The sequence below is a fragment of the Mus caroli genome, unplaced genomic scaffold (genome assembly GCF_978045245.1).
Source record: "Mus caroli unplaced genomic scaffold, Mus_caroli_1 scaffold_2, whole genome shotgun sequence".
Taxonomy (NCBI): Eukaryota; Metazoa; Chordata; class Mammalia; order Rodentia; family Muridae; genus Mus; species Mus caroli.
Window position 1 is genome coordinate 89,821,454 of NW_028227257.1, and position 15,260 is coordinate 89,836,713.

Genomic DNA, 15,260 nt, shown 5'->3' on the forward strand with positions numbered 1-15,260 from the left:
AAGGGGATCATCTAGGAGACATTTGGGGTCCCAAGCCTCGGTGGACTGCACAGGTTCCGGGGAGAAACCCCTGCACCGCAATGGCGCCTCAGATGAGTCCGGGCCCGGCCTTCCGCCGCCCAGAGTCCCCGACCGCCGTCCCGCGGGCCCCAGATCGCAGGCAGCCGAGGTGTACCTCGCCCGCCAGGGTTTCTCTTCTTCACTGGGTCCGAAGAGACACCCGGGAACCTAGGCCGCAAGCCCCGTGCTCGAGTTTCAGACGTCCCAAATAAAAGCAGGGCCCCTCTCGCGCGCCCTTACCTTCTGAAGGCGAGTCCTCTGGGGCAGCGGTGGCAGGCACCGCGGGCGACGTCGCGGCCGCCGCCGTCGCAGCTGCCGGAGCTGACTGGCTAGTCGCCGCCGCCGCTGCCGCCGTCGAATCTGCCTCGGGATCCGGATCGGGGTCGGGATCCCGGCCCGGGGTGCTGCTCCGAGGACCCGGTGGAGAGAGCTGCAGGATAGGCCTGCGGCCGGGTACCGCCCGGGACTTCTTCCCCATCACGAGCTGGAGCGCGAGCAGCGAACGACGGCAGATTAGTGGGGCGGGCGCACAGCGCCCCGGTGCGTAATCAATATTCATGAACCGTGGCACCGCCTCCCGAGGAGATCCGCTTTTAACCGGCGCGGTGCACTTGCGCATGCGGCCTGAGCCCCGGTGCTTTTACGCATGTTCCGCTCCATCCATGGTGGGTGGGCTTTGTTCAGGGAAAAGGCGATTGGCTGTTTTGACTTGAGACGGACTCGGTAGCCAATGGCAAAGGGAAAAAACAGGACGTCGCGCCAATAGTGGGGAAGGACCCGCGGTGTGTGCGACTTCCTTAGACTGGGGTTGCACCATGAGCTGTTAGCTGTGTCTTTTCTTTAGGGCTTTGTCCGCCATCTTGTAGCTATTTTCAGCTGCTTATTGCTGTTTGTCTTTGAGGAAGATAAAGATACATTGCAAGCCGGGCGTGGTGGCGCACGCCTTTAATCCCAGCACTCGGGAGGCAGAGGCAGGTGGAATTCTGAGTTCGAGGCCAGCCTGGTCTACAACGTGAGTTCCAGGACAGCCAGGGCTATACAGAGAAACCCTGTCTCGAAAAACCAAAAAAAAAAAAAAGATACATTGCACCCTTCTGCAAGTTCTCTTGGTTATTGTAGCTTCTTTGGGGTATAGTATTAAACAATGATGATGCTGGGTGTTTATACATCGGTAGGCTTTTTCTGTTTTGTTTTTGTTTTTCGAGACAGGGTTTCTCTGTAGCCCTGGCTGTCCTGGAACTCACTTTGTAGACCAGGCTGGCCTCGAACTCAGAAATCCTCCTGCCTCTGCCTCCCAAGTGATGGGTTTACAGTAGGCTCTCTCCCCCCACTTTCTTGCTCCAGCCCCGCTCGCTCCAACCCAAAGGTTTATTTATTTTTGATCAAACTTTATCTAGTATCTTCTCAGTCAGGCTTTATTTGAGGATTCCCTTGCAAGAAACCCATGGGGTACCATATCTCAGCCAAAGGCTTTATTCCCACAATCCTTCAGTTCTGGCTTTGATGCTGGCAATGGCAAGCACCAAACAGCTCCCCACAAGCTCCACTCAGCATCCTTCTTTCTTTATCTTTGTGCCTGATAACAGTCCTTAAAGTGAGGAGACACGCCACTCCTCAAGGTGGTCCTTGCTGGAAACAGCAGAGTCACATAGCCCAGCAATAGATTATACATTCCTGGGGCTGCTGGCATCACTGCTCAGATGATTGAGATATGGTGGCACTAAGTGTATGGTGCACTTAGAATCCGGTGTCCAGGAAAGAGGCAGAGCCTTGTTGGGACCTGGAGGGGCCCTCAATAGGGGGTCCCCTGGCCCTTATCAGGAGTCCATGGAAAGTCTTACCCCGGGTCTGTGGCTTGCGCCGTGGTGGCTTGGGCTCCTCTGGGGGCTGCACCACAATTCGAGGTATCTCAGGTTTGGTGCTTTCTCGGAAACCCTGCCAGCTGCTGGGACTCGAAGATGGCTTGGGCCCCGAAGATGGCTTGGGCCCCAGGAAGGCGGGCCTGTGGCAGAGGGGCTGGCCCAGGGAGTGACTTGGAAAGCTGGGCTAGCTGGATCCTGATTTCCCCTTGCAGGTCTTGCTCAGACAGGGTTACACTGTGCACCTGGGACATGAAGACCTCTTCCTGCAGCTGGGTAGGGGGAATGGCTCGTAGGGCCCCAATGTCTCCAGGAGCCCTGGGCATGCTGTGCACTGTTCTACAGTGCCCAGTGCAAGGCCCCACGCGGAACAGTACCTTAGCCCCTGCAGGGAAACCAGCCTGAGCCCTCCCCACTCAGTTATTCTGTTATTCAGCCCTCAGCCACGCTCCTTCTACCTCACTTCACCCAACGCAGGCATAGAAAAATGGCCAACGACTGTAACCTTTTTGAGACAGGGTCTCATGTAAACAGACCTCCATCTGCCTACATAGCTGAGAATCTATTTATTTATTAAATATAAGTACACTGTAGCTGTGATACACAAGAGGGCGTCAGATCTCATTACAGATGGTTGTGAGCCACCATGTAGTTGCTGGGATTTGAACTCAGGACCTCTGGAAGAGCAGTCAGTGCTCTTAACCGCTGAGCCATTTCTCCAGCCCCAGTAGGCTCTTTAAAACGAAATACGATGTGATTAGTAGGGGAAATGACTGGACCTTGGAAACAGTCAAACTGTTCATATAGGATACGGAAGCCTTACCTCATCCTACTTCTGTAAACACTACTTTTTTGCCCTACCTCCAACTCCTCCACATTGAGGCTGAGCTCTTTACATTTTGAGTCTTCCTTGTTCCCCATTCCTAGAGTCAGGTGACATCCTGAGTCATTAATGTTCTCCCCAGAGATAGTTACCACTCAAGTTAATGCTGATTTTCTCCAGGACCCACTCCTTCCACCCATCCCTGATTACTTCTAGACTAATGACAGCAGGCCAGAAGGTGAGAAATAAATGCCTAAAAGATGGTGCACTGTACTCCTGGAGAGCTACTGAAGTGTTCTAACAATACTGGAAGTAGTTGTCATGGTTCATGTCTATCATTTCAGTGGATACGGAGGTAGGAAGATTTCAAGTGAGTCTAGCTAGGTATGCATATTACCAGAGCTTACAAAGTGAGATCTTGTCACAAAGATAACAATAATAACAATAAATTAATAAAATAATAATAATACAAGGAGAAATCTGGGGAAGATGTATGAGAATGGATGTTAAGGAGGGAGAATAAGAGGCAGGAGGATTTCTGAGTTCGAGGCCAACCTGGTCTACAGAGTGAGTTCTAGGACAGCCAGGGCTACATAGAGAAACCCTGTCTCAAAAAAACCAAACCAAACCAAAACCAAAAAACAAGCCGGGTGGTGGTGGTGCACGCCTTTAATCCCATCACTTGGGAGGCAGAGGCAGGCAGATTTCTGAATTCCAGGACAGCCTGGTCTACAAAGTGAGTTCCAGGACAGCCAGGGCTATACAGAGAAACCCTGTCTCGAGGAAAAAAAAAATAAGAGCAAGAATAATAGGCCAGGCAAGTGGATCTCTGAGTTCCACTAGAGTTAGGGCTACATAGTGAGACCCAGTCTCAAAACAAAAATATCTGGGGTTAGAGATTGCTCTGTGGTTAAGGCACTGGCTGTCTTTCCTGAGGACCTTCAGTTCCCAGTACCCACATGGTGATTCACAACTGTAACTCCTGTGCCAGGAGATCTGTTGCCCTCTTCGGGGCTCTGGCACCAACTATGCTTATGGTGTGCATACATATGTGCATTTGAAACATGTACACACAAAATAAAAGTAAAATCTATGTACACTAGGAGAGTTGAGAAACCATACCGTCATCAGAATTTTGCAAAATACACTAGATTTTCAAAACCCCAGCATCACTGAAGAGCTCCTTCTTTGTAGGCCAGACATCACAGGGGAGATACAGCAGCTTACTTGGAAAGCTAAAAAAGAAAAAAAAATGGATCCTGGGATGGCAGGGGCTACATAGGCATGGATTTGGTAATAGCACAGAACACACTCAGCAGACTGAGTCCGTGGAGGCGTATGGCATTCACCATAGATCTACATGAATCATGGGATTCCCACAGGTGTAATAGGAAGCCTACTAAATTTTTGATCTGTATAAGTAGATGTTTTCAGGTCAATAAAAGTAACTTGAGTCATGTGAACAGAGATTCGTGGCCCCTCCATCAATACTTAGACCTTTGTCCTTTCTGAAGATGGCCTTTGATTCAACTTCCCATCATTCCTCTCATCTTAAATCCATCCTTTACTCTAGTTGCAATAACTACTGCATCACATGACAAAATCGTTCCCCCAGGGCCCAGTACAGACAAGACCTTCCTGAGCATCCTTGCTCCTCACTGTCAAGCCCTCGTGGTACTTGACAGTGGTATGGACACCCAGCTCCCTCTCTAAGTGTAAGAAATAACTGGTGGAATTTTTTTTTTATAGCCACAGAGGTTGGTTGCACACTAACCAAGCACACTAAAAATATCTAATATTTGTTATTTGCTGTGTTGCTATGTATTAATGACTAATAACTTTAAATGCAGGTTTGTATCTGATTCTCATAACCTTACAGGGTAAATTTTGGGTTCACCTGCTAATGGTTGTTAAGTGAAAAATCCACAAGAATAGTGACTTGATTTTTTTTTTTTTTTTTTTTTGGTTTTTCGAGACAGGGTTTCTCTGTGTAGCCTGGGCTGTCCTGGAACTCACTTTGTAGACCAGGCTGGCCTCGAACTCAGAAATCCACCTGCCTCTGCCTCCCAAGTGCTGGGATTAAAGGCGTGCACCACCATGCCTGGCTTGACTTGATTTTTTTTTTTTTAAGATTTATTTATTTTTATTATATGTAAGTACACTGTAGCTGTCTTCAGACACTCCAGAAGAGGGAGTCAGATCTCATTACAGGTGGTTGTGAGCCACCATGTGGTTGCTGGGATTTGAACTTCGGAAGAGCAGTCGGGTGCTCTTACCCACTGAGCCATCTCACCAGCCCCCGACTTGATTTTTTAAATTCATTTGTTTACGGTTTCTAGCAAACATACTTTCTAAAACATGAGAAACATTCAGCAAATATCTTAAAATATAAGAACTTGACTGGATGAATGAATGAACATATACAAACTTGAAATAAATTAGAAGATTGTTTTCTTACTAATGGATGAAGAATCTGGATTATTAAAGTATTCTGAGATTTGTGCTCCTAATATAGATGAAAAGGATATTAACTATTTTGAAATTGTTAGCAAGTTTCGGATTTATTTCTTGGGAAGAGTGGCAGTAAAATATGGTAAGTATGTAATGGAATTCTTTTTTTTTTTTATAAAAATGTACTACATCCAGAGTCAGAGGCAAGTGCATCCTTGGAGTTCAGGGTCAGCCTGCAATACACAGTAAGAGCCTATTTCTTTTTTCTTTTCTTTTCTTTTCTTTTCTTTTCTTTTCTTTTCTTTTCTTTTCTTTTCTTTTCTTTTCTTTCTTTTCTTTTCTTTTCTTTTCTTTTCTTTTGTTTTCTCTTTTCTTTTGTTTTCCTTTTTCTTCTTCTTCTTCTTCTTCTTCTTCTTCTTCTTCTTCTTCTTCTTCTTCTTCTTCTTCTTCTTCTTCTTCTTCTTCTTCTTCTTCTTCTTTTTTTGAGACAGGGTCTCTCTGTGTAGCCCTGGCTGTCCTGGAACTGACTCTGTAAACCAGGCTGGCCTCAAACTCAGAAATCCTCCTGCCTCTGCCTCCCAAGTGCTGGGATTAAAGGCATGTGCCACCATTGCCTGGAGAGCCTATTTTTTCTTTTAAAAACTACATGTATGTGTGTGTGCATAGACATGCATGCCACAGCATGTATGGAGGCCAGGGAACAACTTGTGGAAGTTGGTTCTCTTTGTCACATATGGTGCATGACTGAAAACCATTAGGCTCGATAGCAGGCACTGCCATTTGAATCATCTCACTAGCCCTATTGTTAATAGAAAAATATTGATCGATCGATTGTTGGGGAGAGGTACATGTGTCATGGTACAAGTGTGGAGGTCAGAGAACAACTTTCAGGAGTCTTTTCTTTCCTTCCAAATTCAGGTCTAGGGTGAGGATTTTTTACCCACTTACCCATCCCACTTCTATTTTTTTTTTTTTTTCCAGACAGGGTTTCTCTGTATAGCCCTGGCTGTTCTGGAACTCACTCTGTAGACCAGGCTGGCCTCGAACTCAGAAATCTGCCTGCCTCTGCCTCCCGAGTGCTGGGATTAAAGGCGTGCGCCACCACGCCTGGCCCACTTCTATTTTTAACTCTTTGAGAAACTTTGGCAGTGACTGCACAAGGTTGTATTTCTATCAAAAGTGAGTAAAGATTTCCCTTTTCCATTCTCACTAACATTTGTTGGCCTTTGTTTTCTTGATGCTAGCCATTCTAAATTGGAGTGAAATTGAATCTTAAAGTTATTTTTGTGTTTCCCTGATGGCTAAGAATGTTGGCCACATTTAAAATATTTATTAGCATTTTGAGGACTATCTTGCTCAGCTCCTTAGCCCGTTTACTGACTGAAAGAGTTTCCTGGTGTGTGTGTGTTTATTGTAGATAAACCCTGCTGAAGCAAAGCTGGCAGCTAACGCCCCCCGTTCTGTAGGCTTTCTTCTTTGTTGATATATTTTCTTTTTAAATTACTGCACAGCTCTTTTACTTCATGCAACTGTATTTGTCAATTCTTGTGATTATTTATTGTAGAACTTTTCAGAAAGTCCTTTCTTATGCAGCTATTCACATAGCTAGGAAATGGAGTCAGTTTAGATGTCCATCACCATTTGAATGGGCTAACTAAATACACACAATGGAATTTTATTCGGCTACAAAAAAAGCTAAGTGATGACAGTGGAGGAAGGTGGATGAGGCTAGGAATTACCAGAGTGATATAACCCAATCTCAGGAAGCACCACACTTCTTCTCATACATGGGTATCAGACTTTAGTTTTTATTTATATATGTCAATCAATGTGTATGTGTGTGTGTGAGTGTGCGCGTGCGCATGTGCACGTCCTCCTGTAAGAAGTGCCCTTGGAGTTCAGAGACATCACATTTTGGAGTTACAGGCAGTTCCTATCTGGGTGCTAGGAACCAAACTTAGGTCCTTGTAAGAGCAATGCACATTTTGTTTTTGTTTTTCTGTCCTGGTTGTCCTGGGTTGGACTCATTTGTAGACCAGTCTTGCCTCGAACTCACAGAGCTCTATCTAACTGTCTTCTAAGTGCTGGGATTGAAGGCATGTGCCACCAAGCTGGCCATGCAGTACAGTTCTAGGGAACCATTGCTCATTTTTTTAAGGATTTTTTTTTTTACTTTATTTATTTATTTTTTGGTTTTTTGAGACAGGGTTTCTCTGTGTAGCCCTGGCTGTCCTGGAACTCACTTTGTAGACAAGGCTGGCCTCGAACTCAGAAATCCACCTACCTCTGCCTCCCAAATGCTGGAATTAAAGGCGTGCGCCACCCCCGCCCGGCAAGGATTTATTTATTTTATGTATGTGAGTACACTGATGTATGTTGAGTACACCAGAAGAGAGCATTGGATTCCATTATAAATGGTTGTGAGCCATCATGTGGGTGCTGGAAATTGAACTCATGACCTCTGGAAGAATAGTCAGTGCTTTTAACCACTAAGCCATCTCTCCAGCCACCCCTTCCCCACCCCATATTGTCTTTTTTTTTTTTTTTTAAGATTTATTTATTTATTATATGTCTCGTTACGGATGGTTGTGAGCCACCATGTGGTTGCTGGGATTTGAACTCTGGACCTTTGGAAGAGCACTCGGGTGCTCTTACCCACTGAGCCATCTCACCAGCCCCCATATTGTCTTTAAGCAAACATATTTTCAAATATATTTAGTCATACTCAGTTGGTAGGTGGTCTTTATTATTTGGTAATTTTGAAAGCTACGCTTCCTGAACTTATTTAAAGGCTTTGCCTTTTGGAACTTCACTTGCAGAGATAAGCCACAGAAGAGCCAATTCAGTAGGGTAGGGCTAACTTTCATGGCTGTCTTGATTTAGTTGTACAACTCAATTCTGGACACTTGGAATTAGCACCAGACTCCACAGGTATAGGGATTCAGGTTTTAGGAACACCTGCACTTGACTGGCTACAAATGTGCCACCTCCCTATGCCTCCTTTCCATAATTCACTACAACTACTAGAACTCAGAGAAGCTCTGTACTCCAGTGTTACCACGAGGGTAGTAAGTAGGGGGGGATGGAGGGGAAGGGAGCGAGAGGGGATCATGGTGTACATTCAGCCTCCCTCTGTAGCCAGAGTGTCAGTCTCCTACTTTACCGTGTAGGAAGCTCCGGCTCCATGAGTCCCTTCTTAAGGAATTTGATTTCAAAGGCATGATTGGTCAAACTGCTTGCCACAAGATTGGACTCAGGCCCCAGCTCTCTTACTCCTCCCAGGAAGTCAGGCGGGTTCAAAGTTCCAACCCTCTAATCTTGTGGTTGTCTTCTGTGAGCAGCTCTATTCCAGAAGCTAGTTAGGAACTTACCGAGACTCAACTTATTAAACAAATTCCCACAACTCAGGAAATGTTAAAGGTTTTGAAGTTCTATGCCAGGAACCAAAAACAAAGTCTAGATTACTTATAATACCACATTATTTGACTTTGCATGTTTTATGGAGGTTCATATAAACCACGAAGCCTGGTTTATTGAAATACCTATATTCAAATCATAGGTTATTTGCACAATAAATTGGCTTTTTACATACAGATCTGAGTAGATACAATGAAAAGTTAGTAAGTTATTTATATATTCAAGTATCTAATTTTCAGAGGTGTATGGAGAACCCAGTAATACAGGAATATCTATGGTTTTAAGTACTATGATTAGGAAAAACAGGGGCGATTAAAGGACACTTTAGACGTTTCTATGATGGGGATAGAGAGATGGCTCGGGTTGAGAGCTCTTGCAGAGGACCCAGGTTTGGTTCCCAGCATACACTGGGGGCTCACCACCATCTGTAACTCCAGTTTCAGGGGTTCTGATGCTCCCTTCTCTGGCCCCATGATCACCAGAGACACACATTATGGACATATATACATTAGGGCAAAATACTCATAAATTTATAAATCTTTGTAATAAAAACTATGTGCTAATGAAAAGTGCATCAGATTGAAGTATCTTATTGTGTTCATGGGTACTTTTCTTTTTGCTATTTAAATATAAAGTCCATCCATATTCATTTGAATAGTGTTAGCGTTTGCAGTAGTCTGAGAACTGAGGAGAGTCTGCTAATGCCATAGTCTTCTCCCCTAGTTTTGCTGTGCTGCAGATTACTGAACTCAAGCTTTTAAGCTTTTGTTCTGCCAAGTAGGATTTACAGGAAATGCTTTGGCTTTAGCTCCTGTGTTATGCCTGACCAAAACCAAACAGTCACTTAGTTTTAGTGTTCCACATCACAAATCTGAAACAAAGTTATCTGACTTTAAAGGAAAGTAGCTAACTTCAACAAGAACACTGTTTTCTTTTCTTTTTTTTTTTTTTAAAGATTTTATTTATTATATGTAAGTACACTGTAGCTGTCTTCAGACACTCCAGAAGAGGGCGCCAGATCTCGTTGCGGATGGTTGTCAGCCATCATGTGGTTGCTGGGATTTGAACTCTGGACCTTCGGAAGAGCAATCGGGTGCTCTTACCCACTGAGCCATCTCACCAGCCCCGAACACTGTTTTCTTTTACTTTCTTTCTTTTTTTTTTCTGTGTAGTCCTGGAACTTGTTCTGAAGACCAGGCTGGCCTCTCACTCACAGAAATCCACGTACCTCTGCCTTCTGAGTTCGGGGATAAAAGGAATGTGCCACCACCATTGCCTAGAGCAAATTGCCTTTCACATTTATTTTTTGATTTTTTTTAAAATAATTTTTTTTTTTTTCGAGACAGGGTTTCTCTGTGTAGCCCTGGCTGTCCTGGAACTCACTTTGTAGACCAGGCTGGCCTCGAACTCAGAAATCCGCCTGCCTCTGCCTCCCGAGTGCTGGGATTAAAGGCGTGCGCCACCACGCCCGGCTTTAAAATAATTTTTTTAAAAAAAATTTATTTATTTGATGTACATGAGTACACTGTAGCTGTCTTCAGACACCCCAGAAGAGGGTATCAGATCCCATTACAGATGGTTGTGAGCCACCATGTGGTTGCTGGGAATTGGGACTCAGGACCTCTGGAAGAGTAGTCAGTGCTCTTAACCACTGAGCCGTCTCTGCAGCCTCTAGATTTATTTTTTTTCTGTGTGAATTATGTATGTGCCTCATGTGTTGAGGTCAGAGGACAACTTGCAGGAGTTGGTTCTCTTTGGCCTTGTGGGTTCTGGAGATCAAACTCAGGTCACTGTACTTGGCAGAAAGCACCTTTTTCCACTGAGCCATCTTGCTAGGCCCCTCTCTGTTGCTAAAAATTAGCATCCACTTAGCCCAACACAACACATATATATTTTTAAAGTTTTTAAAATCATTTATTATGTACAGTGTTCTGCCTGCATGCCAGAAGAGGGCATCAGATCCCATTACACATGGTTGTGAGCCACCATGTGGTTGCTGGGAATTGTGCTCGGACCCCTGAGCCATCTCTTCAGCCCACAACACATATTTTTGTGTTTGTGTGTTTCCCTCTATATGTGGGTGTACCTGTATGTATGTGGTGGCCGGAGGTGCATGTGGAGGCAAGAGATCAAGCTCAGGTCTCAGGTGTCATTTTGCAGGAAATGTCCTTGTTTTGTTTTTGAGTCATGATCTCCTAGTCTGGATCTTACCGAGTAGGCTAGTCTGGCTGGCCAGCACCACAGGGATCCTTGTCTCTACCCTCCAGCATGGGCATTACAAGCATATATGACCATATGTATGTAGCCTAGGAGACTGGACTAGGTCATAAAGCTGACATTTTACTGAACTCTCTCTAGCCCTGCAGCATGTTTCACAGAACAAGGAGTCATTTGACTCTAATAATCTCAAACAGCCAATTAAGGTCTTCAACTGGAGCTTGGGATGCAGCTCAGTAGGTAGAGTGCTCGACCACAGTATATAGAGACGGGGGAAACTGGGTGTGGTTATTTATAACTAATCCTAACACTTTAGAGGCAGAGGCAAGAGGAGCAGAAATTCAAGATCATCTCTGGTTATGGTGAGTTCTAGGCCAGCTTGGGATACATGAAATCTTATATTGGAAGGAATGGAAAAAAAGGATCTTTAAGGTACTTTGCTTTGTTTGTTGCTGCTGTTGTTGGAAATGGTATTGCTATGTAGCCCTCAGACTCACAGAGACCCACCTGTCTCTGCCTCTGTCCTACATACACAGGTGCTTCAGGAGACCTGAAGGTTTTAGATCTCCTGGAGCTAAAGAGCTGGTTGGTGGTGGTACTGAGAAGTGAACTCTGGTATTCCTAAGAGATGAGCTATCTCTAAATCTGTAATTTTGTGTCTCCCCCGCCCCCCTGGGGGGGGATTCAGTGAAGTTTTAGGAAACAAAATAGCCAGGGCTTTGAGACCTACTGAGTAACTAGAGAGAGTCACAAAAGGGACAAACTAGTACTGACTGGTGACAACTGACCCAAGGGTTCTTTTTTTCTTTTTTCTTTTTGGAGATAGGGTCTCTCTACATAGTCCCGGCTGTCTTGGAACTCACTATGTACAACACGGTGGCCACAGACTCACAGAGGTCCTCCTGCCTCTGCCTCCCTAGCACTAGGATTAAAGGTGTGTACCACTTATCCTGGCAGACCCTAAGAGTTTGAGGCAGCTGGGATCCAGTGGGGAGGGCTGGCAAAGAAAAGGAATTATTAAAAAAGTAGTGTGTTTGTATACACTATATAAAATTTGTATAGCAAATTTTGCAATGTTACAATAATGACAGTAATATATCTGGTAAAAAAATATCAATATGAAAACTCCATGTTACTATCATTTTCCTTCTCCCTTTGTGGTATTGGGGATCAAACAAAGGCCTTGGCACTCAGCCCTACCAAATCTAGTATAACAGTGAGGATATCTGTTACAGCCATTGCAGTTACATTTTACTATATGCCTTCTGGTGCTGGGGATTGAGGGTCTTGGATCTGCTAAGCAAATGTTCTATCAGTGAGCTACACATTCCTAGCCCAACAGAACCTTTAAGACAGCAACAACAATATCAACGATTTTTATATTATTTTGACTTATGTGTTTCTGTGTGTACATGAGTGCAGGTGTCAGTGGAGTTTAGAGAGGGTGTTGGAGTCCCTGGAGCTGGTGTTACAGGTGACTGTGAGCTGCACAGGACTCATACTTAGGTTCTCTGGAAGAATGGCAAGCCTGTGGAACCACTGAGCCATTTCTCTAGACTCTCAAGAGAGCCTTTCAACTTTCTGACAGAAACAACAAAACAAGCCATGGTCTAATTACTGTGGACTAATAAAACCTCACAGGGTACAGGAAACACAAGCACAGAGCCACGGCGGCAAACACACTGCAGTGAGAACACAAGGCTCTGGCTGGAATCAAAATGAGACGGGTAGACTAAAGGGGAGATCAGACTGGCTTTGACATGGCGGTTAGCACAGGAAAGGTTGGGCAGTGCTAAGTGAACTGCAAGGCAGCACCGCTATCCTCTTATTTGTTGCTCTTCAGATATGGCAGAAACAGGGTATGCTAATTTTCAGACTACAGCTGAACGTGGTTGAATACAGACCAGTGCCTTTTACGTTGTAGTGGAAAGCCCTAAGTTTAGAAAGCTTCCAGGGTAAGGGCCAATCCGTAGCATGTCACGGAGAGCTCTAAACTATGTAACAAATAGGATGCTAACAGTATAAGTTCTAAAGTTTATAAAACACAGATGTCAAAGGGCAGTCATTCAAACAAATAGTAGAGACTTGTTTCCTTAAAAGATAAATCTTAATATACAGAATAAAATCAAAGGATATTTTTATTATTTTTCACCTTTCCCAAAGTTTGTATGCATGAATGTTTCTGATTCTGACTGGTAAATCCTATTTTGGTCCAATATATTATCACACTAACTGTATGATCAAGTCCAGCTTGATTATTATAAATCACATAAATTAATACAACTTGAAAATGAAAATTTGTTTCTTTTATAGATGGACATTAGTTTTTTTCAACTTTAGCCTTAGCCAGATTCAAAATATATTTTCCTTAAAAAGCTGGTCATAATTTATTGTTAATCTATGCATATTACCTAATACTTTATTGACGGTCATATGAAAAACTCTACAATAAATAATGAAAGGAGTATGTAAAACCACTAGCCTTTGTTTGCAGTACAGAAAATAGATGTTAGTTCTGGACCAAAACAAATCCACTGAAAATACAAAAAAAGGTAAGGAAAAATTAAAGGATACGCAGTGACAATTTGGTGGTCAGCTGTAACAAACCAACAACCATTAGCTATTACGGAAAGTGAAGGTGAGTTTCTGTTTGCAGATAAAGGATGTCTTCGGTAGTTTAAAAAAATATAAACTCTGAAAAAGGTTGAGAATCATATACAAAAGCAGCTGTTAGAGACGAAGTTTGAACACCAGAAACCGTGTTAGCACCACAAGCAAGCACAGGGTCGGTCCTGACTTTGTTCTCTTTGTTTGCAGAATGCAGACTCGGGCGCCAGACACGTTGTTTACAGTTATAAAAGCTGGCCTTGAGGACAGGGTTTCTGTAGCGTAGTCTTAAGCCCTAAGAGTCACCAAGGTTACAGAGCTGAGCAGCTATTCAGATCACAAGTCCCGACGGTACAGTAAATCTCGCGTTGCCTTGTCAACTTTTTGCTGGTAGTCTTCTAGTTTGTCAAGAATTTTCTGGGACAGCTGTAAGGGAAAAGAAAGAAGTCATTATATTCAACAGTGAAGACTGAATCACTCTGACTTCAACAACCAGGCTACCTACGAGAGATATTGTCTGCTCTGCTTCATTATTTACCATTCAGAACAGAAGTCTGGGCTGAGATTTTACACAGAACTGACCCTTCTGTGTTATATGTAACCATCATTCCTGGTTTTGGAATACATTTTTTTTTTTTTGGCTGTTGTTTTTTTATTTTTCAAGACAGGGCTTCTTTATGTAGTTTTGTCCTCATTGTTTTGGAACTCTGTAGATAAGGCTGGTCTTGAACTCAGGAGATCTGCCTGCCTCTGCCTCCCAGTGGTTATCACACCCAGCTGCAAACCACACTTTTGTGTGCTTGTAGAACTCAAACACTTATGTACACTAGGCAATGGCTTTACTACTGAGCAATATTTCCAACTCAGTTATACCACTGTGTATGTTTGCATGTAATTTCCATGTGTATATATGTATGCATTCATTTATTTATGAGACAAGATTTCACTGGGAGGCTTTAGTCTCCCCAGGTGCAAGTACACCAGTTTTTGTTTTGCTTTGAGACAAGGTCTCAGTATATAACCCTGGCAGTTCTTACTCACAGATAATACCCCTAAGATTAAAGTTGTGCACCATAATGCCTTGCTTATGAAAATGCAAGCTCAAACTCACCATCTTCTTGCCTCTTCTTCTTCACCATATCTTACTACTGTGCTCTACCACAATAAGCCACACCAGTATTCCCTCCCTCCCCCCACCTTTTTTGAGACGGGGTCTTACTACATAGCCCTGGCTGTCCTGGAACTCATTATGTAGACCAAGGTGGCCTCAAACTCAGAGATCTGACTGCTTCTGCCTCTCAAGTGCTGGAATTAAAGGTGTGAGCCACCCTTCAACACCAGAATTTACTGATTTTTATTTTAATTTAAATGAATTATTTATTTCTACTTATTTTAAACAATTTGTTATTACACTTACATTGGTGTTTTGCCGATATGTATGTGTGTGAGAGTATCAGATCCCCTGAAACTGGAGTTACTGATAGTTGTGAGCTACCATGTGGGTGCTGGGAAATGAACCCATGTCCTCTGGAAGAACAGCTGGTGCGCTTAACCGTTGAGCCACCTCTCCATCCCCATGCCAGAAATTTTTCTTTTCTTTTTTTTTTTTGGTTTTTCGAGACAGGGTTTCTCTGTAGCCCTGGCTGTCCTGGAACTCACTTTGTAGAGCAGGCTGGCCTCGAACTCAGAAATCCGGCTGCCTCTGTCTCCCAAGTGCTGGGATTAAAGGAGTGCACCACCACGCCCAGCCAGAATTTTTAATGAAAGAATTAACTAGTTCTTTTCCTAGAATGAGGCACTGCATCTGATTTAACTAGTTCATCAGC

General features: G+C 43.8%; 2 protein-coding genes across 5 annotated transcripts in view; both read right to left on the minus strand.

The window, feature by feature from the left end:
* Positions 1-660, minus strand: part of Fnbp4 (formin binding protein 4) — a 33,904-nt gene extending 33,244 nt beyond the window's left edge. For 2 of the 3 annotated variants that reach the window (XR_015046512.1, XM_085834708.1), the window contains exon 1: positions 301-660. Coding sequence is in view for 2 of the 3 variants with exons in the window: in XM_085834708.1 (XP_085690834.1) it covers positions 301-619 (319 nt within the window). In the remaining variant the exon portion in view is untranslated. The remainder of the gene's footprint in view (positions 1-300) is intronic. The other variant, XM_021155628.2, reaches the window with a different exon arrangement.
* A 12,059-nt stretch (positions 661-12,719) lies between these two features.
* The window catches only part of Nup160 (nucleoporin 160), a 63,083-nt gene continuing 60,542 nt past the window's right edge, over positions 12,720-15,260 (minus strand). For both annotated transcript variants that reach the window (XM_021183053.2, XM_085834709.1), the window contains one exon: positions 12,720-13,860. In XM_021183053.2, coding sequence (XP_021038712.1) covers positions 13,771-13,860 — 90 coding nt within the window. In that variant the 3' untranslated portion in view covers positions 12,720-13,770. The remainder of the gene's footprint in view (positions 13,861-15,260) is intronic.